General features: G+C 40.8%; 1 protein-coding gene across 4 annotated transcripts in view; it reads right to left on the reverse strand.

The window, feature by feature from the left end:
- The window catches only part of IL2RB (interleukin 2 receptor subunit beta), a 35,836-nt gene extending 8,576 nt beyond the window's left edge, over window positions 1-27,260 (reverse strand). For 3 of the 4 annotated variants that reach the window (XM_039353125.1, XM_039353123.1, XM_039353122.1), the window contains exons 1-7: window positions 27,048-27,260; window positions 23,743-23,827; window positions 22,520-22,637; window positions 19,139-19,202; window positions 16,722-16,827; window positions 2,969-3,114; window positions 1,402-1,576 (exon numbers count right to left, since the gene is read on the reverse strand). In XM_039353125.1, coding sequence (XP_039209059.1) covers window positions 1,402-1,576; window positions 2,969-3,114; window positions 16,722-16,827; window positions 19,139-19,202; window positions 22,520-22,637; window positions 23,743-23,809 — 676 coding nt within the window. In that variant the 5' untranslated portion in view covers window positions 23,810-23,827; window positions 27,048-27,260. The remainder of the gene's footprint in view (window positions 1-1,401; window positions 1,577-2,968; window positions 3,115-16,721; window positions 16,828-19,138; window positions 19,203-22,519; window positions 22,638-23,742; window positions 23,828-27,047) is intronic. The other variant, XM_039353124.1, reaches the window with a different exon arrangement.
- Between the last annotated feature and the right edge of the window lie 421 nt (window positions 27,261-27,681).

Here is a 27,681-nt window from a genome sequence, read left to right on the forward strand (position 1 = left end):
CTCTCAGTTTGTATCTAACATAAGTGTCGGAGCACAGCATTCTGGAGTCAAAGAACTGATTTGCAATTCTGGCTCCATCTGTACTCAGAGGCACCCATGGGAAATAGGAAACCAGAAAAGTCAAGATGGCCCCAGAACTGGATGACTAAGGTTCTACCTTTGTTACATTTGCCACAGTTGCTACTAGCCTTATTTTTTTATCTCCTCTGTTGACATCCTTGGTTGTACTAGCTTTTAGGTAAAAATAGCAACTATTGTGTGAAAAAATAGAATCCATATAGAAGCTAGTATTTATTCATTAGATTTATATTCCACTTTTCCTTTAGGAATCAAGTGGCAATTGCATATAGTTCCCCTTTTAATTTTATCCATATCAACAGTTCTATGGGATTGGTTGAACTAGGAGATAGATACTGACTCAAAATTGTCAGACTTCCATGTCTGAAGAAAGATTCGAACTTGTGTTTGTCCTAGTTCAATCCTAAACCAACACATAACCATTATATCACACTTACTCTTATAAATTCCAGATGTATCATGTAGTCCCAAATAACAAATAACATCCTGAAAAAGTATATTGATTAAAAATTCCTCATGAGACCTTTTGCATTTGGAAGCAAAAGATTTGAATCCAAATCTAATCTTTCACACATCTGATATTTAGCAGCCTTTGAAAGTAAAAATTTAAAAGAGGCACATTAACTTCTATCAATGGGCTCAGCTACTCTTTTTTACAGCTCAGGCTGAATCCTGGAAAAAAAAAATGGCTGTTTTAATTAACAGCAGGGAGTGCTGTGCTTGTGTGATCCAGTCAGAAACATTTCCTAATTCAGAATTTAATTTTAGTTTGTTTTGTTTAATGTAAGTATTTTTAGACACGTTTCTTTAAAATAATGTTCACTGCTTTGTTTTATAGTATATGTTTGAATTATAAACCACCTGGAATCATATGGAAGATGGCACTATATAAATATTATAATAAATACATTTCTGAAGTGTGTTCATTCCTAATTAAAAAAGGATTGTGAGCACAAACCAAAAATCTCAAGTGTATAAATGCAATATTTTAAGAAAAATATTATTTGAAATAGGCTTTTGAGTAAACTCATGCAAAAGTGGTAAGACAAGAAATTGTCCCTAATTTTGCACATGTGAGATGCATGTATGTTGGAATATACCCATTCAAAATCCTGCACATTAAATTGTAGATTTGTTTGTTTGCCTGAAACTTCCTCCCGCATCCTAACTCATATGTGTATCACCAGATTTCTTATTTAAATTTTTTTTAAGGTCAAGTATTATTGTTAAACATCATTCTTGAGTTTTCTACTTAAGTTCTTGGGATTTATTATCTCAACATGTTCTCTAGAGATGACCCAAGCCTTCTATTATGCACCTTACCTTCAGGATCTGTCCTCCATCTTAAAGGAGGTGTGCTCCATCTGCTCCATATACTGTTGTAATAGCTGCTCTGTTTTATTTTGACACGAATGGCTGCCTCAAACACTGTGTCAGGAGAAAGGTTCTCAATTATTACCCATTTCTGATCCTGAGCTATGGGCAGGATTGTTTCGGTCTGCAAAATGGAATCAAAAGTAATGACATTTGAGTTGTGTGTAGTTGTAGTATATATAACTTTTGCATATTTGCCACCAAAATAGGATGGAGAATTGATAGCCTTATAGTTATGAAGCAAAATAGGTCTTAAGGCTTCCATCCTTAAAATATGTCGTCCCCCCATCTTTAAATATTCCAGCTTTGGCCACTCTAATGATATTACTGCAGCAGTAGCTATAGATTTCAGTGACTGGAAAATATACAAGCGCACAAACACATACACACAAATACAGTGCAACTATTGATACAAGAAGATTGCCCAACCTACAGTGGCTTCCAGACAGTCTTATCTTCTCCATAGGCTATAGTTCACACCCAAGCTGGGTATTATAGGAATGTAACACATTTCAACAATGCTCAGTTAGAGAATTCAGTTCTTTCTGAATTTATGGATCAATCTCCACAAATACAAGAAACTTCACAGACTAATATTATATAAATAATGCCCCATTTCTGTTTTTAAAATTTGCAACAACTAAAGATGCATCTTATCTATATTAAAATTGGAAGAATGTTTCATTTTTACTACTTAAAGGTCCTTCCTCCAAGGAGGACCAAGGTTTTATTCAGAGTTCTCCCCATTCCCCATTTCATCTTCCTAGCAACTTTGCAAGTTAAGATAAGCTAAATCACCCTGAAGGCTTCAAAGTATAAGTGGGGATCAGTGGAATTTGGGGGTGCAGGAGGATGTAAAAAAAACCTAAGGTAGTTGAAACAGCATGACTGAAGCCTTGGCCCCTTTATGAGTGTGTCAACTGATACCTTCCTTCACTCCGATGGATACCACTGGTGACATTTTGAAAATGGATCTCTCTTGTATCAATTCAGGCTGGGCAAACATGTCAGCTTTTAATTTTTCCCAGTTTTGAGCAGTTGTCAAATGTAATGATGATGGCTGAGCACAGCCAATACTTTGGCTTGTACATTGTATGAAGCCATTACCTTGGGTTTAGCAAACTCAGTTTGACAATTAAGTTACAATTAATTAGAATTTGACAACTTAGTAAACCTAAACCTTGATTTATAAATCACAGTATCTGGGTTATGTTTATTTTGGTTTAACATATATGAACCTAGCCAACTGTGATTTATTCATCAAAGAATCTTTATTTATTCATCTAAGTGGCTTAGACTGGTATGTGAAGTAAGCCAAAGATTTGGGCTGCAGCCAATTGTTATCAGGTTTCAAGAATAGATGATATTTCTTCCATGCCTTTGTACTTGTACTGTGTGGTTTTGTTTTCCTACACCATATTGCTTATCTTATTGTCTGTCCAAAGCAGAATTGCAGACTAAAAAAAAAAAAAATCAGTGCTATCAAGTTGTTGCCTTCCACTATCTTTCTGCTTACCTCACCAGAAGAATTTGCTCTATATCGTATTTCATATTCCAGTTTTTCTTTTAGATAATGGGAGACAACACAAAGTGTCCATGTTAAATTGTAGGAAGGCTTGCTGGCATTTTCCAGTTGCAAGTTGCAAGGAGGCTGAAGTTGAACTAATTTTGAAAGCAAGAAAGAAACTGATAACTAACATTTTTAATAGTATACTGTATATTTCAAACCTTGTGGCTATCATAAACTTCAGTAAGAATAATTATTTTTGACCACTTCCCCCATTTTTGTGTATAGCTGGCCACAAAGAAACAGTCCACAGAAAGAGGGATAATTGTCCTAACTACCTAATAATTCTAATTGCCCTCCAATCTACTACAATTATCATTAGACAAATAGGGAGTAGAATATTTTGATTGCCAAAGAGGTTTTATCCAGCTAAGAAGCAGAATTGAAAGAATACGGCAGAATCAGGAATCAAGTGGTACTTTCTGTGATGTATGGAGCCTCTACAATATGTAGCCACTTGCTGGGGACATAGTCACAAAAGTTGCAAGGAGATGGGGAGAAATGTGTTCATACTACCCCCTTCTCTAACTGACATCAGTTTTGCTGGAACTGTCCCATGGGAAATATTTTTGTGAGTAAAGAAGCCTATCCCCAAGGAAATCAAACTGGTAAAACATTTAATGTCTATGTGCACATGTGTGTGTGACAGGGATTTTCTCTGGGGCTATTCCATCTACAGTTCCAGCCACAACAGCTGCAGTAAGAGAATTAGGAAGAGAGGGCTTTCTTTTTTAATCCACACCCCCCCCCCCATTTCACTCTAGCTTAGAGCTGTTGTTGCTGGAAGCATTTAGAAGCAAATTTTCTTTGATGAACCCTGCCCATTCAAGATGTCAAATTATATAGTGTTTGCTACTTCCTAAAGATTTATTCTTATACCACATTTTCCTACTACTATCTCATGATTCTCAGCAGGGAACAACAACACAAACTATTTGTTGTTGTTAATTGTGAAGTTGTGTCCGACCCATCGCGACCCCATGGACAATGTTCCTTCAGGTCTTCCTGTCCTCTACCATCTTCTGGAGTCCATTTAAGTTCACACCTACTGCTTCAGTGACTCCATCCAGCCATCTCATTCTCTGTCGTCCCCTTCTTCTATTGCCCTCAATCTTTCCCAGCATTAGGCCCTTCTCCAGTGAGTCCTTCCTTCTCATTAGGTGGCCAAAGTATTTGAGTTTCAACTTCAGGATCTGGCCTTCTAAAGAGCAGTCGGGGTTGATCTCTTCTAGGACTGACCGGTTTGAACGCCTTGCAGTCCAAGGGACTCGCAGGAGTCTTCTCCAGCACCATAGTTCAAAGGCCTCAATTCTTTGGCGCTCAGCCTTTCTTATGGTCCAACTTTCACAGCCATACATTGCAACTGGGAAAACCATGGCCTGGACTATACGCACTTTTGTTGGCAGGGTGATGTCTCTGCTTTTTAGTATGCTGTCTAGATTTGCCATAGCTTTCCTCCCCAGGAGCAAGCGTCTTTTAATTTCTTGGCTGCAGTCCCCATCTGAGGTGATCTTGGAGCCCAGAAAAATAAAATCTGTCACTACCTCCATTTCTTCCCCATCTATTTGCCAGGAATTGAGAGGGCCGGATGCCATGATTTTGGTTTTCTTAATGTTGAGTTTCAAGCCAACTTTTGCACTCTCCTTCTTCACCCGCATCAAGAGGCTCTTTAGTTCCTCTTCACTTTCTGCCATTAGAGTGGTATCATCTGCATATCTTAGGTTGTTGATATTTCTCCCGGCAATCTTAATTCCAACTTTTGATTCATCTAGCCCTGCCTTTCTCATGATGTGCTCTGCATATAAGTTAAATAGGCAGGGCGACAGTATACAGCCTTGCCGGACTCCTTTTCCAATTTTGAACCAATCAGTGGTTCCGTGTCCAGTTCTCACTGTTGCTTCTTGACCCGCATATAGGTTTCTCAAGAGACAAATGAGATGGTCTGGTACTCCCATCTCTTTAAGAACTTGCCACAATTTGTTGTGATCCACACAATCAAAGGCTTTTGCATAGTCAATGAAGCAGAAGTAGATGTTTTTCTGGAACTCCCTAGCTTTCTCCATGATCCAGCGTATGTTGGCAATTTGATCTCTAGTTCCTCTGCCTCTTCGAAATCCTGCCTGTACTTCTGGTAGTTCTCGATCCACATACTGCTGGAGTCTAGCTTGTAGGATTTTAAGCATAACTTTACTAGCATGTGAAATGAGTGCAATGGTGCGATAGTTTGAACATTCTTTGACATTGCCTTTCTTTGGAATTGGAATGTAAACTGACCTTTTCCAATCCTGTGGCCACTGTTGAGTTTTCCAAATTTGCTGGCAAATTGAGTGTAGCACTTTTACTGCATCGTCTTTTAAGATTTTGAATAGCTCAGCTGGAATACTGTCACCTCCACTAGCTTTGTTGTTGCTCAGATTTTCTAAGGCCCATTTCACTTCACATTCTAGGATGTCTGGTTCGAGGTCAGTGACCATCTCATTGTGGTTATCTGGGATGTTAAGCTCATTCTTGTATAGTTCTTCTGTGTAGTTTTGCCATCTCTTCTTAATCTCTTCTGCCTCTGTTAGGTCCCTGCCATTTTGGTCCTTTATCATGCCCATCTTTGCATGAAACGTTCCCTTCATATCTCCAATTTTCTTGAAGAGATCTCTGGTCCTCCCTATTCTGTTGTTTTCTTCTATTTCTTTGCACTGTTCATTTAAGAAGGCATTCTTATCTCTTCTAGCTACTCTCTGGAATTCTGCATTCAATTGGGTGTATCTTTCTCTTTCTCCTTTGCCTTTCGCTTCCCTTCTTTCCTCAGCTATTTGCAAAGCTTCCTCAGACAGCCATTTTGCTTTCTTGCATTTCTTTTTCTTTGGGATGGTTTTAGTTGCTACCTCTTGTACAATGTTGCGAACTTCCATCCATAGTTCTTCAGGCACTCTGTCTATCAGATCTAATTCCTAAATCTATTTGTCACCTCTACTGTATATTCATTAGGAATATGATTTAGTTCATACCTGAGTGGCCTAGTGCTTTTCCCTACTTTTTTCAATTTAAGCCTAAATTTTGCAACGAGAAGCTCATGATCTGAGCCACAGTCAGCTCCTGGTCTTGTTTTTACTGACTGTATAGAGCTTCTCCATCTTTGGCTGCAGAGCACATAGTCAATCTGATTTCTATGTTGACCGTCTGGTGATGTCCATGTGTAGAGCCGTCTCTTGGGTTGTTGGAAAAGAGTGTTTGTTATGACCATCGTATTCTCTTGACAAAATTCTATTAGCCTGTGCCCTGCTTCATTTTGTACTCCAAGGCCAAACTTGCCTGTTATTCTGGTTATCTTTTGGCTTCCTACCTTAGCATTCCAATCCCCCATGATGATAAGGACATCATTTTTTGGTGTTAATTCTATAAGGTGCTGTAGGGCTTCATAGAACTGGTCAATTTCATCCTCTTCAGCACCAGTGGTTGGGGCATAGATTTGGACTATTGTGATATTGAATGGTTTGCCTTGGATTCGAATTGAGATCATTCTGTCATTTTGGGGATTGTATCCCAGTATTGCTTTTCCTATTCTTTTATTGACTATGAAGGCTACTCCATTTCTTCTGAGGGATTCTTGCCCACAGTAGTATACCTGATGGTCATCTGAGTTAAATTCACCCATTCCTGTCCATTTTAGTTCGCTGATTCCTAAGATGTCGATGTTCAGTCTTGTCATCTCTTTTTTGACTACGTCTAGCTTGCCTTGATTCATGGATCTTACATTCCAGGTTCCTATGGAGAAAAAATCTTTACAGCATCGGACTTTCCTTTCACCACCAGATATATCCACAGCTGAGCGTCCTTTCGGCTTTGGCCCAGTCGCTTCATTCTTTCTGGCGCTACTAGTACTAGCCCTCTGCTCTTCCCCAGTAGCATATTGGACACCTTCCGACCTGAGGGGCTCATCTTCCAGCGTCATATCTTTTTGCCTTTTAGTACTGTCCATGGGGTTTTCATGGCAAAGATACTGGAGTGGTTTGCCATTTCCTTCTCCAGTGGATCACATTTTGTCAGAACTCTCTGCTATGACCTGTCCGTCTTGGGTGGCCCTGCACGGCATAGCTTATAGCTTCATTGAGTTACACAAGCCCCTTCGCCACGACAAGGCAGTAATCCATAAAGGGATTACAAACTATAGATTACAAACTATAGAAAAGCAATAAATGAAATGGAAGCTTGAATGAGGAAGAACAGGCTCCAGCTCAGCCCTACAGCACTGGAACTGTAGAGACTTCAACTTTGATTCTGAGTAGGCATTCACTGTCTCATTCAAATTCAGTGTACAATTTTGGAGTCTTTTTGGCCTCACAGTTCTTGTTTGAAGAGTGTCAGTTGCACCTGTTCCTGGACCTTCTCACAGACACTCATATCTTAATCATCTCCTGATTGGCTTATTGCAATGTGCTCAACATCAGGTTGCCCTGAAAGACCATCTGGAAGTTCAGTTGCAATGGCGGGGGTTGTTATGGACATTTCTCATTATGTTTATGTGACTTTTCTACTCCATGAGCTGCACTAAGTCTCTATAGGTTTCCAGGTGCAACTCAGAATGCTGATTATCACTTATGAAGCCCACAGTGGCAAGCCCCTGCACTTTGGAATCATGGATCCCCCAATATACAGTTGGCTTCAAGCTTGTAATTTTTTAGAAAAGTAGTTAAAAAATTGGTTCTTTCTGTAGGTGCTTGGGTTAGAATTGAGTTCCCAACTGGTGAAATACAGTATATACTAGTTCTGATTGTGATTTAATTGCTTTAGTCGGCTGACAGGTGTTGTTTTCCTATGTATCTTTGTTTAACAATGTCTTTTATGCCACCTAAAGTCATACTGTTTCAATTAAATGACCATTAAAATGTTCTAAATGAATAAATTAAACCAGGTATAGGAAGAATACGTGATGACCCACCAATACAACTGGGCAACAAAAGTCTGTGTAAAAACTAAGCAAACAACATCTTAAATGCCAGAAGAGAGGGAGCCAACCATATTACTTGGTTCATAGTGTTTCCTGAATATAAGGACTACCAAAAAGAAGGCTTGCTTTCCAGTCCATGCATCCTCCACCCCTAACTTCACACCATGATGGTATGGTGAGCAGATTGTCTTTGGATATTCTTAGGACAGGCAGACTCACTTTGGATTAGGTGGTCTCTTAAGCATTGTGGTTAGCATAGAGCATTTTGCTGGAGATAAAGCCGTATTGGAATAGGATATTGAGGTAAACAAACCTCTGATTGAAAGGAGCCTCCCCAAAGAAAGGGAGACATGAAAACAGCCTCCCCCAAGAATGAGTGCTACTAACACATCCAGGCATCTCCTGGGCAACGGTTTATAGCTGGCTAATCCTTTCAATCAAGAAGCGTCCAAAACATGGTGAAGTGCTCATTCTCACCTGTGACACTATGGGCATCCCAGAAAGGATCTTTTCAGGTGCACAGATGACTATTATTTCAGTAAACATTTGTCCATATATAAGGAAGAACTGTTGCAGGAGTTGTGCCAAAAATATACTGCAAATGTCCTGTGTACACAGGAGATCCACAGAAACAGAGAAGACCTAAAATACTGAGCATGTGGCTTGTAGCAGAGAGGCCCCACTGACAGTATGGCAGTGCAGATTTTGTGAAGCCATCAGTATCAGAAACAAATAACATGGAAGTAATAACTGTAAAGCTGAGCAACTATATGGTCACTTCAGTGTATAAACCACCACTAACTGAGATCAAGGGTGATGAATTTAATAAGTATTTATTATTTATTAAATATAAAATAAGTTTTGTCGCTGGAGAATTTAATTGTCAAAGCAGCATCTGGGGGTAACCTATGTGTCAGCCCCAGCGTGCATCCTACCCATGTACGGACGTTGGCCGGTCTCCGGAGCTCTGAACCGACTTCCGAACAGCCTTGGTGGAGGCGGAGCTCTGAACTGACTTCCGAACAGCCTTGGTGGAGCCGGACGCGGAGCAGTGTCGGGACTAATACCGGCGCTTCCGCTATGACGGAGGAACCACGTGGCTGCTTACTCTATTGCACGGGAAGCCCGGATGAACAGACATTATGTGGGCGGACAGCGCTGATTTATGACGCTGGGTCTGACAGAATGTAATTGATAGGATGATGATAGGGTGTGGTGCAGATGGGGTTGCGTTCAGCAGGGGTAATTAGGTAATTGGGGTGATTGGGGCGTGCGCGGTGGGTGTGGTGATGGGATTAATAGGACGCTGGGCTGGGGTGTTTCCCAGAGCTGATTTTGTTTTCGACATAGCGAAATAAACCTTTGTTGACTACTGAAACGTACCTGGTGTTCTGGTTGATTCTTACAGCAGCAGGATGTTCTTACAGTAAATCAGCTCTCACTTCGTCTTGCTTTTCGTGGAGCTATGGCTGAAGGGACACAGGGAGAGGAACCGGTTATGGATGTGGAGGCTGAGGAAGCCGACGAACAGTCGGAGAATCCGGACGTAGGAGTCGAGGAAGAGGAGCGTGTGGCGACACGCCCGAAGGAGAAAGGACGTTTCCCTGCGGCTGTGGAGCATGGACCTAAACGACGCAAACCAACGTCGGCGGACGACGAGTGGTGGGCCGGAGCAGCTGCCGGTCCCTTGGGGGATGGTAGGGGGCGGCGGTTGGCACCTAGTTTCGCTGGCTGGAGGGAACGCAGGATGGCCGGAGATGACGAGGAAGATTGGAGCTGCTCCACAGCTCCAGGCCAATATACGTTAGAGGTCCTTAGGGAACAGTTTGGGGAACGGATTTACCCAGATACCGTTCGCAGCCCTGGTAAGGATAGTACCCCTTATGTGTCCCACTTTCAACTGGCGAGCCCGGAGTTCAAATTGCCGCAAGGGGGTCGGTTTACAATCCGGGATTCGATGGCAAGGCAAACCGGAACTGAGCGTCCACGGTATAGACTGGATACACGAGAGGCGCGGGCTCCACCGGAAGGTCCGGATGGAGATGGGCTGGAGAACCTGGGAGCAGGACCCAGTTCCAGGGCGTATCCAGGGACGGGTCCATATGGCGGTAGGGTACCGGCTACATGGCCCCAGCAGATGATATGGAATCCCCCACCAATTTCCCTCACGTTTGACGGGGATCCAGACAGGTTGGCAGTATTTCTAAGCCACGTTCTTAACCATCTGGACCGTTATACAACCTTGTACTCGTCCAACTGGGCCATGGTGGTCGCGGTAACAGCGAGTCTGCAAGGTGAGGCCGCTGCTTGGGCCGCAGACCTATATAGCGACCAGGCCAGGGAGTTAGCCGATGTGGGTCTTTTCCTCGACGCACTAAAAACAAGGTTCGAGGACCCAACACGCCTGCTACGGGCTGAAGCCCAGTTAGTGGGTCTGCGGCAAGGGGGCAGACCAGTACAGGACTACATTCGAGAATTCCAAAAAGTGGCAGGGAGGCTTAGGTCATGGCCGGACAGCCTGCTAATTCATCATTTCCGCACTGGTCTGGATACCACCATACGCCAAGCATGTATAGTCCGAGGGGTGGCTGGGCGTTTGACTGATTGGTATAGGGCCGCGGTAGAGTTGGATGTAGGATTGAGGGATCGTCCTGGAAGACGGGAGGAGAGGCCCCGCCGGAATCAAGATCAGCCTGTAGGTGGCACCAGTCCGGACGTGCTGAGTACAGTACGTCCAAAGCCCACCTTCCGGTGTTTCCGCTGCAATCGGCCGGGCCACCGCGCTGCGGAGTGTGGAACACCCAAGCCCACAGGTACACCTACGGCGGTTGGCACCCCGGGTACCACATCGAAAAAACCGACAGAGAAATCACGGGTGGCCTACCAACTGGGACAGTCGCCGATCCAGCAACCACCCGATGGGGCGTCTCCTACATTACAGGAATACGAGGACGAAGGACCGGTGGAAGATCCGATGGTAAGTGACCCCATCGTCCCCTTCACCATCCCCATTTCATTGACAAACCCGGTCACGGGTGAGGTAATGCCCTGTCCGGCGTTATTAGATACGGGATGTACAAGATGCCTTATTAGTAAGGGGTTAGTACAACAGATGCGGATTAGGGTGGCCCGACTAAAGACCCCGATTCGTTTTGAGCAGGTAGATGGTTCCCTGTTGGGAGGGGTCCCCACTACATTGGTAACGGAGCCTGCTAGAATGGATATTGGGGGTCATTGGGAAATGATAAGGTTCATAGTTGTTCCCACTATGTCCGAGTCTGTGATTCTGGGCTTAGCGTGGATGGATAAGTGGACACCAACCATTTGGTGGGCGGAGGGGTCCAGACACCTACGGCTAGCAGTAGGTCCGCATCCGCGGTCGCCAGATGGCTTGAATAGGGATAGAAAGTTAAACGCTTCACGATCGGTACAGGAGAAGGACAAAACCCCATACCCACGGGTATATGACGATCTCGCGGCAGTGTTTAGCGAACAGGAATGTGATAGTTTGCCGCCGCACAGACAGACTGATTGTGCAATCGAACTCGCTCCAGGAGTTAAGCTACCCAAACCCAGAATGTACCCTATGACATTTGCAGAACTGCAGGAAATGAGAAAGTACATTGATAAGAATCTAGCCAGAGGCTTTATAGAACCAGCACGTTCGAGAATAGCCGCTCCAGTTATATTCCAGGGAAAAAAGGACGGGGGATTGAGGTTATGTGTAGACTTCCGAGGTCTGAATGCAGTGTGTATAAACCAAGTATATCCCCTGCCGCTTATGAAAGACCTGCTCACTCATTTGGCGGCTGGGAAAATCTTCACAAAACTAGACCTCCGTGAGGCATACTATAGGGTACGCATTAGGCAAGGGGACGAGTGGAAGACAGCATTTAACTGTCCCCTGGGCAGCTACCAATTCAAGGTGATGCCTTTCGGGTTACAAGGAGCGCCGGCCGTCTTCATGCAACTAATAAATGAAGTATTACATGATCATCTATATAGGGGCGTCCTTGTCTATCTGGATGATATACTCATCTATTCGCAGACGTTAGAAGACCATGTACAATTAGTACGGACAGTACTGCAAAAGTTGTTAAACGCCAACCTGTACTGTAAGCTGTCAAAGTGCGAGTTTCACAAAGACCGGATAGATTATTTAGGGTTCAGGGTGTCAGCTATGGGGATAGAAATGGATCCTAATAAAGTGCGCAGTGTTCTAGAATGGCAGGCCCCGAGGACCCGTCGTCAACTGCAGAGGTTCTTGGGGTTTGCCAATTTCTACCGCCAATTCATCCCCTCTTTCGCTGATGTGGCTCCACCATTAACTCAATTGTTGCGCACCAAAACCACACCTGGCAAACCCCATCCCAAACAGGCATTGGAATGGACGGTAGCTTGCCAACGGGCCTTCGAGTCTCTTAAACGACTATTCGCAGAGGAACCAGTGCTATTGCACCCCGACCCAAATAAGCCATTTATAGTGCAGGCCGACGCTAGTGATGTGGCTGTTGGCGCACTCTTGATGCAACATAACGGCCAAGGCAACTTGCAACCGTGCGCATACACCTCCAAGAAGTTTACCGACCCCGAGAGACGATGGGCAGTGTGGGAGAAAGAAGCATTTGCGATAAAATGGGCGTTGTCCACCTGGCGACATCTATTGGAGGGTGCGCAACACCCATTCGAGGTGTGGACGGACCACCGGAACCTGGCGGTCCTCCAGACTCCAAGGCGATTGGCGCCGAAACACGTTCGATGGGCGCAGTATTTTCAGCGTTTCCGGTTTCACCTGAAGGTGGTGCCCGGAGGAAAGAACTTCCTAGCAGACGCACTCTCCCGGCTACCACAATATGATAGTAAAAAGGAACAAGTGATCCAGACCATTATGCCGCTATGTAGTAGGGATCCCGCACACGTAGAAGGATGTGCCAAAGTGGTGACGTTTGAGGAGGAACTGCAAACTGTATTGTTGACCGATCCCTGGTTGCAGGCGAATCCCGGGTTACGGAAGGACATTGAGCGATACGTTAAGGAATGTAGGATTTGCGCGCAGTCTAAAGTGGTACCGAAGAGGCCAATGGGACTGCTACAACCGGTATCTAATCCGATCCGACCCTGGCAGGACATCGGGATGGATTTCCTTGTTGATTTACCGAACATCAGAGGGTACACGGTCATATGGACGGTTGTGGACTTGTTCTCGAAGCAAGCACATTTCGTCCCCTGCAAAGGACTGCCATCTGCGAGGGGACTAGTGACATTGTTCGTGCAACACATATATAGATTACATGGAGCACCCCATAGAATTATCTCGGACAGGGGTGTTCAATTTACGGCTCAATTCTGGCGTAGATTCCTAGCAAGCATTGGGACCACACAAGGCCTGAGTTCAGCATACCATCCTTGCACTAATGGGGCGGCGGAACGGGCTAATGCGGCAATCTCACGATATCTCCGGTCTTATGTATCTCACCAACAGTCAGATTGGATAGACTTCATACCATTCGCGGAACTAGCGTATAACAACGCAGTGCATAAAAGCACCGGGTTGACCCCTTTCCAAGTAGTTTATGGATACGATCCGGTTCCATTACCTGGGGCTGAACCACAGGGGGGTACAGATATACGTCCTGGAGATTGGATGTCCCGTGCAGGTCAGGTGTGGAGTACAGTGAAACAGGCGTTACAACATGCGGAAAAGGCAGTGAAGGAGCAAGCAGATAAAAGTCGTAGAAGGGCAATGCACCTGAGAGTGGGTGACCGGGTGTACTTGTCCACCAAGTATATTAAGTTGCAGGTACCATGCAAGAAACTGGCACCAAAATACATTGGACCATTCCGCATAGTACGTATCATCAATCCTGTTACGGTGCAACTGCAATTGCCAGGAGTACTTGGTAAGATACACCCAGTATTTCATGTGAGTCTATTAAAACCAGTAGAAGGGACCACCCATGATGAACCTCCCCCAGGGCCCGTTGCCCCGGGAAGGTATGAAATACAGGACATACTGGATTCCCGGTGGAGGGGGGGCGATATGTATTATCTGGTTCTATGGAAAGGATACCCCTTATCCGAGGCATCCTGGGTTCGGGAGGGGGATGTCTTCGCTCCTGCCCTGATTCGTCAATATCACAGGCTGTGGCCACACAAACCGAGGAACACAGGGGGATAGGTGATAGCATACGTGAATGTCTCTGTTTCATTTCAGGGGGCCCTGTGGTGAGGGGGAGCCGGATGTCAGCCCCAGCGTGCATCCTACCCATGTACGGACGTTGGCCGGTCTCCGGAGCTCTGAACCGACTTCCGAACAGCCTTGGTGGAGCCGGAGCTCTGAACCGACTTCCGAACAGCCTTGGTGGAGCCGGACGCGGAGCAGTGTCGGGACTAATACCGGCGCTTCCGCTATGACGGAGGAACCACGTGGCTGCTTACTCTATTGCACGGGAAGCCCGGATGAACAGACATTATGTGGGCGGACAGCGCTGATTTATGACGCTGGGTCTGACAGAATGTAATTGATAGGATGATGATAGGGTGTGGTGCAGATGGGGTTGCGTTCAGCAGGGGTAATTAGGTAATTGGGGTGATTGGGGCGTGCGCGGTGGGTGTGGTGATGGGATTAATAGGACGCTGGGCTGGGGTGTTTCCCAGAGCTGATTTTGTTTTCGACATAGCGAAATAAACCTTTGTTGACTACTGAAACGTACCTGGTGTTCTGGTTGATTCTTACAGCAGCAGGACGTTCTTACACTATGATGACAGAAATGGGGAGGCTGTGATACAGTGGGCAGATTTGAATAACCTGGCTCTTTTGCATGACAACAAATTATTAGCTTCAACAGTGGAAAGAAGCCCAGGGGATAGAACCCAGACTTGATATTAGCCTGCCTAGTCTGGTATAAATCAGCACATGCTGGGAAAATAGATGTTGCTTTGAATGAAGCTAGCAGAATTATTACAGGATGCCTTAAACCTATCTCTCTAGATAAGATCTACCACCTAGCTGACATTGCTCTGCCTGCTGTGTGCAGAGAAGCAGCAGCATACAGAAAGAAACTCAAATCATCACTATCTAGACAACAATCTTTCTATGGCTTACAACCAGCAATCAGAGATTAGGACCTAGGAAAAGCTTCCTTAGGTTAATGGAAGACTTTGAAGAATTTGAAAGCAGAGTGGACTATGGAAAGCTACAATGAACCAACACTGGATGGAAACAATGGAGGAGCTGGCCCTTGGGTCTGACAAAAGCTGGGAAGTATGGAAATTATTGAATAGACTGTGCAGAAGATCCAGGGACACTCTGAACAAATGGGACTATTTTGTGGCTTCTGCTCTTTGCTATTGCGACAGGCAGACAACACAATTCTATACCTGCCTTTTGTGTCCCGATCAGTGTATACTTGAGGACCTTGTGTTGGTGCAACAGAACACAATTAATGTTGCTAGTTTCTGGGCAAGATCTGTTTAATTTGTACATATTTTAATCTTGTATTTTATATTTTAAATTTATATCGTATAGTATGCCTTATTTTAATTGTGATGCTTCTGACACAAATAAACAAACAAACTTCTGATTTCATTTATGGTCAATAGGATGAATAGACCTCAAAGATAAGGACAATGGGAGATGATATAGTATGAAATTAGAAGTTGGGAGGTAAGATTGAACATGTTCCTGGTCTTAGTAGTATGAGAAGCGATATGGATTGTGCAATCCCTACACTATCATCTTGATGCCAGGTCAATTAAAAACAAATTTATCTCATATTCGAGGAAAAAATACATTTGGCAAGTATGAAATTTGGACAGTTACCAAGCTGGCTTTGATCTAATCATGAGTGTATCAAGTATTTCCCTTAATAAAGTGCAACTTTGCTAGCTTGGCACCCTCTAGTTATGTTGCAATTATAACTCTCACAGTTCCACTCACATGGCTTTTAACCATGTTGGGGATTTGAAGGAGCTGTAAGTACAATATATCTGAAGGAGTTCAGAATTGGAAGATTATATAATGTCTATATAACTGGTGTTCCTTTGTGAAAAAAAGTGATGGTCTCAAGGCCTTTCCAGAACATGGGAGACTACAATAGTTATGCTGAGTCTAATATGATTTGGCATAAAATTCACAGTCCTCATTATTTCATCTCATCAGCAATCCTGGGAGAAATATTTTACATGCATACATACAGATGACACAGGAAGGTTCTTGATATGTTTTGAGCATTTTGAGCTATGGGTTTGGATGACTGTTTCAGTTGCTTTGGGATGCTTCATACAGTCATATTTGTTGGGGAACAAACCAGAGTCAAATTTATATATCAAATAATTGGAAGAATGTAGAACAGAACAATCCCTGAACTAGAACTGGATCACTTTAAGCTGCAAACATTCATTATAGTACCGAATTATGACCTACTTGTGTTGTGATTATTGCTACTGTGTTTTTTTCTTCTTCACATCATTCATTATTTTAGTCCAAAACTATCATTATCATTGAGTTTCCATTACTGATTTAGCAAGCACTATATTTAATTGGTTGAATATCTCCCATTGATAGCTAATGCCCACGTGTTATAATGACTGTTACACTTTTTTTCTGGGCTGAATCTGTTTTCCATTGCATAGTGCTATTTTGGCTACATAGAAGATAGCACATGGAATCATAGGAATAGACAACAGGAAAATACATCATACAATCTGGTGAACTAGGGCACAGTATCAAATATCTCAAACCAGATATTTTCAACTTACTGCTCTTAAATGGTTCTATTGTCTGATTATGAACTTCTGTCCATTTCTTCCCAGTGTTGCAAGACACAACCAAGAAAAGAGGGTCGATAATAGCCAAGCTGTAATCCTAAAAACAAATATAGCACTGTTAATTAAGAACAGAACCACTTAAACTATCACAGGTGTTGCAAAGAACAGTACATAAAACGAAAATATATCAGATGATGTTCCATAAACTCATGATAAGTATGGCTACTAAATGTACTAAATGCTACTAAATTAGAATTGGAGATTTACTGTTCAGTTACATAATTTGCAAGGAAACATTCACACAGACATACTGTAATACTATAGCAGGTCACCTCCACAACAGACCTGTAAAGGGATGCATTTTTGTGTGTGCTGTGTATCTTGATACATACTTCACAATTTCAAAAAGTGTCTTTAAATAATTTTAATTAATGTCCCTAGAGCTGGATTGAATTTTTTTGGGGAAAACCATGATTTTGATATTGTTACTATAAATTTTGGTTTTTCTATGTAGACTTATAGTAATCTATTCCACATGGACTTTTTGAAGAAGGTTTGAAAGCTGTAATTGGTTCAGAATATGATCCAGACTTCTGTTGAAAATCAGGTGACCCCTATTTTTTAGCATATTAATTTAATGTGCTTTAAAAATATGCGGTCTTTACTAGTTCTGGTTTATTTGGGATGTAAACTTAACCAATTTCTTTTAAAGTCCTAAATATTTTGTATAGAGGAAGCTTAAAATTGTGTCTATCTGTTCAATTATTCCAGAGTATCCAGGCAAATATGGATATCTAAATTGAGATTCTCAATAGAAGAGGATGTGGATTCAGAGATGAGACTTTCTTCTCAGTTATGAAAATATGCTAGCCTGAATCTCAGTTCCATCCCTCATTCCTAATCTGAAATTAGGCTGGCATTCATAAGAGAGAAAGGACCTTCTTTGTAATGGCATCTTCGTTCTGAATGAATTTCCTTTCCCTGAAACTGTATTTTAATTCCTTTTCCTAAAAAGATTATGAAGACAAATTTTACAACTCTTAATTTTGATGATATTTTGTGTCATATAATAATAATAATAATAATAACAACAACAACAACAACAACAACAATAATAATAATAATAATAATAATAATAATAATAATAATAATAATAATAATAATAATAATAAAGTTGGAAGGGACCTTGGAGGTCATCGAGTCCAACCCCCTGCTCAGGCAGGAACCCTATACCATTTCAGACAAATGGCTGTCCAGTCTCTTCTTAAAAACTTCCAGTGTTGGAGCATTCACCGCTTCTGGAGGCAGGTTGTTCCACTGGTTAATTGTTCTAACTGTCAGGAAGTTTCTCCTTAGTTCTAGGTTGCTTCTCTCCTTGATTAGTTTCCATCCGTTGCTTCTTGTCCTGCCTTCAGGTGCTTTGGAGAATAGCTTAACTCCCTCTTCTTTGTGGTAGCCTCTGAGATATTGGAACACTGCTATCATGCCTCCCCTCATCTTTCTCTTCATTAGACTAGACATACCCAATTCCAGCAGCCGTTCCTTATATGATTTAGCCTCCAGTACCCTAATCGTCTTCGTTGCTCTTCTCTGTACTTTCTAGAGTCTCAACATCTTTTTTACATTCCGGTGACCAAAACTGGATGCAGTATTCCAAGTGTGGCCTTACCAAGGTATTGTAAAGTGGTATTAACACTTCACGTGATCTTGATTCTATTCCTCTGTTAATGCAGCCCAGCACTGTGTTGGCCTTTTTGGCAGTTGCAGCACACTGCTGGCTCATATTTAAGTGATTGTCCACTAGGACTCCGAGGTCCCTGTCACAGTTACTACTATTGAACAACTTTCTATTCATTTTTTTCTCTAATGAATGTTTTGTGGAAATGTGTTAATAATTGTTTTTACTGATGGAGAGATGGTGTTTGCATGTTTAATTGTACATTTAAACATTATTCTTAATTTATCAATTGGGATATTAGCTTTGAATTCAATTTCTATTGAAATAAGTAAATAAAATCATCATATGCTTAAAAGTCTGGTGGCTTTGGTGATAGTTGACATATTCTTTTTTCCTTTTGACCAAAGGAAAGGGAATGGATCAAAGAGAAGAAGAATTTAGAGTGGTATATATATGGTATATATATAATACCTGAGTCTTCACATACCAACATCAGTAAACAAGTCAAATTATTATTGAAACAGAGATTTCAGCCCTATATCCTGAAATGAGACAATTTTAATATACAGAAATATTAAGTCAAATAATTTTTGGTGTTAGAAGATTAATTGATTAATCAATTTGTAGCTTTAAATGTGCTTCATCAAATACTGTTTTTTTTCAGCATCATATACTGAGAACAGCTGTTGTAAAAAGCTGTTAGCCAGGATTTTGTAAAAGGATTGCTTACCTCAAGAATCAACTTACAACTCCTTATGCTTGTACCATTCATTTGACATGTCTTAGGTGGTTTCCTGCAAAGAAGAGTTGTCATAAGGCACACAAATTTCTAAATTTTGCACATAAACAATTCATTCACACAATGCAATATAGCAGTTGTAGGATCAGATAACTCACATGCAGGAATAGGTTTAATTTAACATCACTGATAGAATTATTCACTAGCCAGGCCCAATTCAGAATATTGAATGTATCATAATTTCAAAATGAAATAGATAAATAGATATCTCTCAGTTTATATTTTAAAATTAACTGAGGAGATCTTGCCATTTGGTCCTATGGTGTGACAGCTTGAAGCTGAACTTTATTAAAGGCAGCATTCCAACCATGGATTTTGGGAGAAGTATATAGGAAAATCATATTTTTTCACAATCTTTAGAAGTGCAATCTGGCTACAGGCAGTGCTTTTTTTCTAAAAAAAAAAAAAAAAGTGCCGGAACTCACACACGTCATACAACCCGCCTTGCCTACCCTACAAGGTTCCATCCAAAAAAGGTGCTGGAACTCCGTTCTGGGTGTTCTATGATAAAAAAAGCCCTGGCTATAGGGCTACTATTTTTGAAATGATATTTTTTTGTGTTTTAATTCTGGTGTGGTAGTACTTCATTTGTATTGTAAACCTCCTGGATCTTTTGAAAGGCAAGGCAGCATCTGAGCAAAATACATAATAAAGCATGCCTCCAACTCTTTTCAGATAAATCATGTTCAGATGCCAGTCTGCCATTCTCATTTTAGATACTTCAGATAGCAAGTTTACTTTTGAATCACAGCAAATTATAGAACCATATGAACATTTTAATGCATTAATTTCAAAATGACAAATTTTAAAGCATAAGTTTAAATATTTTATAAAACTAATAGGCAGGTATAACAAAAGCAAAGCCAGTTTGCTTAGGAACAAGGCCAGTTGGATAACACAGAATAACAGAATTGGAAGGAACCTTCTAATCCAACCCCCTGCTCAAGCAGGAAACTCTATACTCTCTCTCAACTTTGGGAGTTAGCAATGTCAAACCACTTCTGAAATCTTGTCAAAAAACTCTGCAGTGATTGCAGGGACTCATACAGTCAGTGACTGAAAGGCAGCCCTCCTCTAAATAATAATAGTAACACAGATAATTTTAAAATAACAATCCATAATCTAAATCTATACATCTCAATATCAATCACTTTAAGATGTGTGTATTTCGATTCCAGTGGTTCACCTCTTTCCTCAGGAATCATTTCTAATTGGTGTTGATAGGGGAAATGATCCCATTCATGCCCCCTTACATGACTCAACATTTTCATCTCTTCTGTTCGACATCTACTTGAAACCAAGGCTAAAGTCATCAGACAGTTTGGGGTGCCCTATCAACACCATATCATTCTGATGATACATAGCTTTGCATTTCAATCATGAATGGCACAGGTGAAGCTGTCACTGTATTGACATGTTCGGAGGTCTGGATGGGACAGAACAGACTTCAGCTGATTTTGAACAAGACTGAGTGCTGTAGCTGTTTGGATTCCTAATGTTGGGAATATTACCATCCTTGGTCTTCGATGGGGCTGAACTTCTAGTCCAGGAATAGGGAACCTCGGTTCTTTTATGACTTTTGGACTTCAACTCCCAGAATTCTTGAGTCAGCATGGCTGGTTCAGGAATTCTGGGTATTGAAGTCCACAAGTCATAAAAGAGCCAAGGTTCCCTATCCCTGTTCTAGACTAATGTACAACTTGGGTCTTTCTGGACTTGCAACTACTGCTCAAAAAGCAAGTGGCAGTTGTGGCCAGGAGGGCCTTTGCAGAGGTTCATCTTGTGCATCCGTTGCAGACTTTCCACAATTGGGAGGCCTTCCAGTTACTCATGCCCTGGTCACCTCATAACTGGATAATTTCAATGTGCTCTACATGGGGCTGCCCTTGAAGACAACCAGACAACTACAGCTGGTTCAAAATTCACCAGGGTAAGTAGTAACAAGGTTAAGGTCAGTGTGCTGCTGCTACTCAAGCTGCCAATCTACTTTCTGAGAGCAATGCAAAGTGCTGGTTATTACTTCTAATGCCCTGCTTGGCATAGGACCTATGAGAGACACCTTGTCTCCAATCATTTCTTCCCACCCACTATATTCCAACAGAGTTGGTTACTCCAAGTCCTTTCTGTTAAACACTGTCATGTTGTGGGACTTAGGAAGTGTGCCTTCTTTGTTGCAGCCCCTGAAATATCATCATGTCACAGATAACAATGGTGTCCTCTCTCTCCTAACAGAATGGGACAACTTGCCACAGCCAACTCGCTGCAGTCAACTCGTTATAGGACAATTTAACAAATACAAAAGTTGAATTAATTTTGATGGAACCGTTGCCAATAATAATAAAGTAAATCCAGAAAACAAGAGATACAATGCTTTTGACAAAAATGTGGTCACCAATAATAAAAGTAACTGAATGAAATAATATAGCATTGAATTGTCCCGCATCAAGTTGTCCTTCCATGAGTTGGCCATGGCAAGTTGGTCATGGCAAGTTGGTCGTGGCGAGTTGATTGTGGTGAGTTATCTTAGACCCTTCTCTTAGCTTCAGAAAGCTTTGAAAACCTGGTTTTGTTACCAGATCTGGGTTTGATGCTGATGATTTGTTTAAGGTCTCTGTTTTGTTTTGCTGATTATGTCATTTATTAAATTATTTTAGTCTGGACTGTCTATCTGATTTTATATTTTCAGCTGTTTGGGGTATTTTTCTAGTTTGTACATATCCCAGAATCCACTGGAGTTGGGCAGCTAATTCATCTAAATGAATATATAGTAAAATAATATCAAGATTTCCCCAGCGAACATGGGGAACACCACACATTTTAAACTTGCCAAGGTTGAGAAATCTTGTTTACAGTTTACAATATTGTCAATTGTGTTACAAGTTAATTTGTTAAACTTTTAATTGAAGAATAACTTACCCCAAATTAAAAATACTAAAAAAACTGAGCTTAACTATTTTAATGGAGACACATATGAAAAGGTTTTACTATTACCCGCAAAATTGATGTTGATCTCTTGGAGTGGTTATTATCCACATTTTGAGAATCTCAGGCACTAATAAAATACTTATAAGACAGAAATTGCAAATTGTTAAGGTGCAGGGGCATAAGTATTCAGAGTCAAGATTTTCCTTAGAGTATTGAGGACAATATGCTCGGTGGCTTTGTGAAAGTCACTGGAAACCAATATTCTATATACTGTATTTCTTTGACAAGAGATTAGATGATTTTTTTTCCATTGATGGATGACTTGAATAGACCTAGGACAAGGCAAATTGGTTTTTATCTTCTAAATATATTTTCCTGATTACTTACCCATAGTCGACTGAAGCAGTGAGTTGGCATTGCCCTTTCATAGCATTTTTCACAGGGATCCAGGTACAAATGACCGTCTCAAATGAGTCATATAAACAATCCAGATTTGAAGATTCTGCTAGTACAGAGGTGAAAATCTGTTGTGTTATTTCATTCTGTGTTATGTGAAACTCACCGTGCGAGGCAGTTCTGCTAAGTGGACAAAAGAAGACTTGTTCCCTAACTCTTTTTTCTTTTTAGTGGATGAGCAGATTTGGATATTGGAAAAGATATTATGGATATGGGCAATCATAGGGCAAACCTTTGGTTATGAAAGAAATCTTCATGATATCATGGGGTACTTTTTTTTTAACCAATGATGGGTGAGCAACTGTGTCACCCTTTACTGTTTTTCTTATAAACAGTTCTGAGATGTTGATTTCAATAACAAATTATATAAATTGCTTCTGGTACTTGGTCTGCTTTTTCTCATGGAAACCTCATACCCTGCTTCTATTCCTTCTGCCCTTCCTTGCATTATATAAATTATTAGCTTCCCCTATCCCTATTCACTTACTTGAACCATATTTCCCTAATTCAGTTTGGGTCAGAAAGCAGTGGGATAGTTCTGCTTATTTATAAAGATAAATGTGGGATAAAACTTCTCCCACCAATCAGTCCATTCAATTCATCCACTTCCACGCTGTCCCTGGAACCCTTTTCTTCTCTTCCTTTCATATCACACTGAACAAGAAGAAAGAGTTGAGGCTCAATATCTTGGCATCTTCCAAAGCAAGGGCCCCACTACCCACCATGATACTTAGTTAGCTGAGTTATATCACCACCCTATTACTTTGCTGGGCCCTGTAAGTAAACAGTTAGAAGAACAAGATGAAAGAAGCATTAGCTTCCACTCATTTTGCTGCCTTCTTCTAAGTTTGAGTCATAAAGAGAAGGCAAACAAATGGATAAAAATACTACCATCAAGCAACAAAGCAAAGGGGCTCACTGATTGCATCTTTACTCAGGGATCCCTTTATAAAACCTGCAGATGGCTGAGCACTGGGTTTAGAAGATCTCTTAGCTGAACCATTGTACCTGCAGAATATACAATGATTTTATGGTAGTATTTTGCATTGGGAATTTGGGATCTCAGGAGTACAACTTGAATACTACTAACTTAGCTTTTGTCACTGACATAACTCTAGTATTCATTCTGAAATATGTACAGAAATCAAACTTACTCTGCCTGTCTCCTGATGCTTGGAAGAATGAAATAATGTAGAGCAGAATGAGCAGGCAGGTCTCCATAACCACAGATTTCGAAGACTAAGGGAAATAAAAGAAGCAATCTCAATGAATCTCAACTGCAACAGTGTGCATATTTCAATTCACACACTCATCCATTTCATTTATTCATTCATTCTCTGGAAATGCACAGGATTTGCAATTTGATTTCATTAGCAAGGCCATTCTGTTCAACATGTTTGATAGCTCAACAACTTTGGATAACATCAACATGAATAAGTTACTGGATTGTCTTCATGAGTAGGGAGGTAGGGTTATTATGGTACAATAGTTTTGCTCCTACTTGCAGCAATTTATAAAAAAGTATTTATGCTTTTGAATTCTGGCAATTATGCCGTGGTGTACCATAAGGCTATTTTGTCCCGAGTGCTATTTTTTTTTATCTCTATGAAGCTGCTGAGAGTGGGGAAAGGAATCATCAATATGGTTCTCTACTCATCTCTATTTTTTTATAATATCTAAATCAGCATCTGACTGAAATGATGCAAAAAATGTAAGTCAATTAATTGAAGCAATGTTGACAAGGTGGAGAATGTGTAGATAGAAATGTAAACCTTGCTTATTTTCAGTGGGGTCACTCTGTCTTGGAAATGTTAGAAGATATCTGTGAATGTAAACAATATAATTGGATATCTAAATGACCTTTGAGGTGAGACACACCTCAAAGAAACTAAGCTAAAATATTTCTTAAACAAAGACTGCTAAGCTGTTACTGTATTGTCCATGCATTAATAATCTCATGCTTAGATTATTGTGACATGCTTTATATGGGGCTATCTTTTATCTGGCTTGGAAACTGAACTGGTATATGTGCATCCATGGAAGCAGATTCATTGCTATAATTAGTCACCTAGTCAGGTTAATAATTTTATATTTGGTATATAAGGCATTTTTATTTATTTATTCATTTATTTGTATCCTGTCTTTATTATTTTTACAAATAACTCATATCCAACATACCTTCCTCCTTCTATTTCCCCCACAATAACACAATGAGATGAGTTGGGCTAAGAGAGAGCAACTGGTCGAAGGTCATCCAGCTGGCTTTCATGGCTAAGGTGGGGCTAGAACTGATGGTCTCCCGCTTTCTAGTCTGATGCCTTAACCACTGGACCAAACTGGCTCTTATAGACCTAAATTACTGAGTTGTCAGGAGACATCCAACTGGGTGTGCCTGGAACCACAAAATGCCATATTGCAGTGATAGCACTGAGGCATTCTCTGTAATGATGGCTGTATTCTGGAATGTTCTCTCTAGTAAACATCATTATGCACTTCCTGTAACATTCTTCTTAAGATTTACCATTCACCTAGGCCTTTTACACGAATGTGGGATAAAAAGTTTTCTTTTTGTTAGCCTTTGTTTTCATTTCCCAGGGTTTCTTTCTCTTGCCTTTTTTTTTTTAAAAAAACCTTTTCATTTTGCATTTATATTTTATAATATCTGAGATTCATTTATATAGGAAGTAGCATAAAATATAACAATATCAATGACAAGATTCCTAAAAATCATAGGTGTAACTTCAAACGTTAACAGGATACGCCTAGGCATCAAAATACCATACATTTGTGCCTGCCAAGAAACAGGCATCCTGCTGTGTCTGATTTTTAATTTGTTTTAATATTATTTTAACATAAGCACTAATTGGAAGGCTGATGAGCTGCCAAACAAAGCACCAGACTTCAAGATCAACTTTATTTCTAAGAATATTTCTAGGCGCTACATGGACTATGCAATTATTTCACATGGGCTCATTAGCATGGTTGGAAAATAAAATTGTTGAGTAATTGCAGCCTAATTCTTCTGCTTAGAAATCAAGAATGGATGGGGTAACACTTAGCCAAAAGAGGAGCTTGTTGTAGAAAGCAGTTTTTTGGGAAGGCTAGAGGGAAGATGGAGAGCATGCTTATCAATTTACTTACTGCTGAGTTGTTGTTTTGTGAATGGCCATGCCCACCATGGTGGCTGTTTTGTAAATGGACAAAGTCTTCAAAGGCAGGCATTTTATAAGTGCATGCAAATTGTTTTCAAAATTCTAAATAGGTTTATGAGTTTGCCACACACAAACATATATAAACTTTTTCAGTCTCCAAGATCTGGGCAGTGTAAAAATGTATTCATAGCCAAAAATATGTCAGGGGACTTGGCCATAAAGTATCATGAAATGTCCTTTTCAGACATTTTTTTCCTGATCAGGAACAGCTTAAAAGATGCTACTCATTGACTATGCAAATGTTCATTGTATTTCATTTCCTGGGTACATTTTCAGTCGTTATTCTAATCACTCTGACATTTACACTTGAAGTGGAAAATTTTTCAAAATGAATTCTTCTTTAAGTAGAATAATCTCAAAATGAATGGATTCTGCACATGACACAGTTTTCTTTGGGCAGTTGAGTATTTTTTTTTTGAAACCTAAGATTTCTTCAGAGCTGTCTCTTTGTCTTCATTAACAACATATATATAAGAAAGCAAAGCAATAGATAACAGAATTTTAGAATTAGGAAGAAGATGATTCTCTTTTATTAGATTAAAATAATTTCAGAATATTTATTTATTTAACAAATTTATCAAATATCAAAACTATATGCTAAATGCGATTAAAAGGTCTACCTAATCCACTGTATTGACCTCAGAAGTCACCAGTCAAAATAACCTTTGGGGATTTTTGCCCCCAAAGATGCTGTTTGTTGCAAAGAGCATATAGAGAATAAAAAAAGAACCATGAGAGAACAATTTTCAACAAAACAAAAACAAAAACAGGAAGAACATTAAAATAAAACATCCAGAACATCAATACATAAGAATATCCCTTCTGGATCAATCCAATATTTACTTTATTCAGCATTTTGTATCAGATGTCTCTGGTTTGCTACAACCAGGAAGTGTAGCCCTGTAAGACCACTGGGTGGCCTTTCTCAACCAAACCTTCATAGGGATGTGTTGAAGGTCAGGAGTGGAGCACTATGTGTATTATCCTTTGCTGCAGCACCCAGGACATGTTAAAAAAAATCAATCAAATGTATAAAGAAATAAAGCATGGTCACAGTGTTCATTTGGGTTTGCATGGCATGTGTGGAGTCTCTAATTAATACATTCAAATTCTTAATCCTGTTTCTTTAAGAACTTTGAGGGAAGGATGAAGTTGCAAGATGTGATGCCTAAAATCTGCAAGATTAAAAAAAATTGCTTTAAGACATCATTTCTTAAACCACCCCATTTAATACATACATCCATTACCTGGTTTTATGATAATCCTCTTCTAGTCTCATGGATCAGGTTGGAAGGTGCAGTGCTGTTGATCCTGGTTTTTGGTGTGACATCCTGATAACAATCGCAGCTGCTGGATTATTAGCCTACATATGTGCTAGCATCAGAAACAAGAATGTTCTGATACTAATACATATTCTCAACCTTTACCTTCACACAGGAAGCATCAGCTCCTTTGCTGTGTCAGAATGAGATGAGGCCCCAAAGTATAAATAGGTGTTTAAAAGATGACAGTCAGAAAGCCCCAGGCCACAACATAGACCACTTCCTGATTTGTAAAGTGAGCGAATAAAGGTCTGATATCAAAGCTACTATTCAAGATGAAGTGACCGCAGAAGCATAGACACCCATCTGCATAATAATTGGCCATAAGTCAATAGATAGTTGCTTTAGAAATTGGAATCTGGACTACAAAAAAATCAAGACAATTGTATTCATGACCTGAACTGATGCACAGGAATACATATGAGCATTCCTTACCCCTAAGGCTACCACTTTATGTAATTTATGTTGCCCACATGATTGTGATCACAAGAGATGGTTGGTTTCCCAAAGGGTAATAGCTCAAGATTAAACCTGTGTACCAATATGACATGGCCAGAGT

The sequence above is a fragment of the Crotalus tigris genome, unplaced genomic scaffold (genome assembly GCF_016545835.1).
Source record: "Crotalus tigris isolate CLP2741 ecotype Arizona unplaced genomic scaffold, ASM1654583v1 scf7180000018491.14276545383:2951260, whole genome shotgun sequence".
Lineage (NCBI taxonomy): Eukaryota > Metazoa > Chordata > Lepidosauria > Squamata > Viperidae > Crotalus > Crotalus tigris.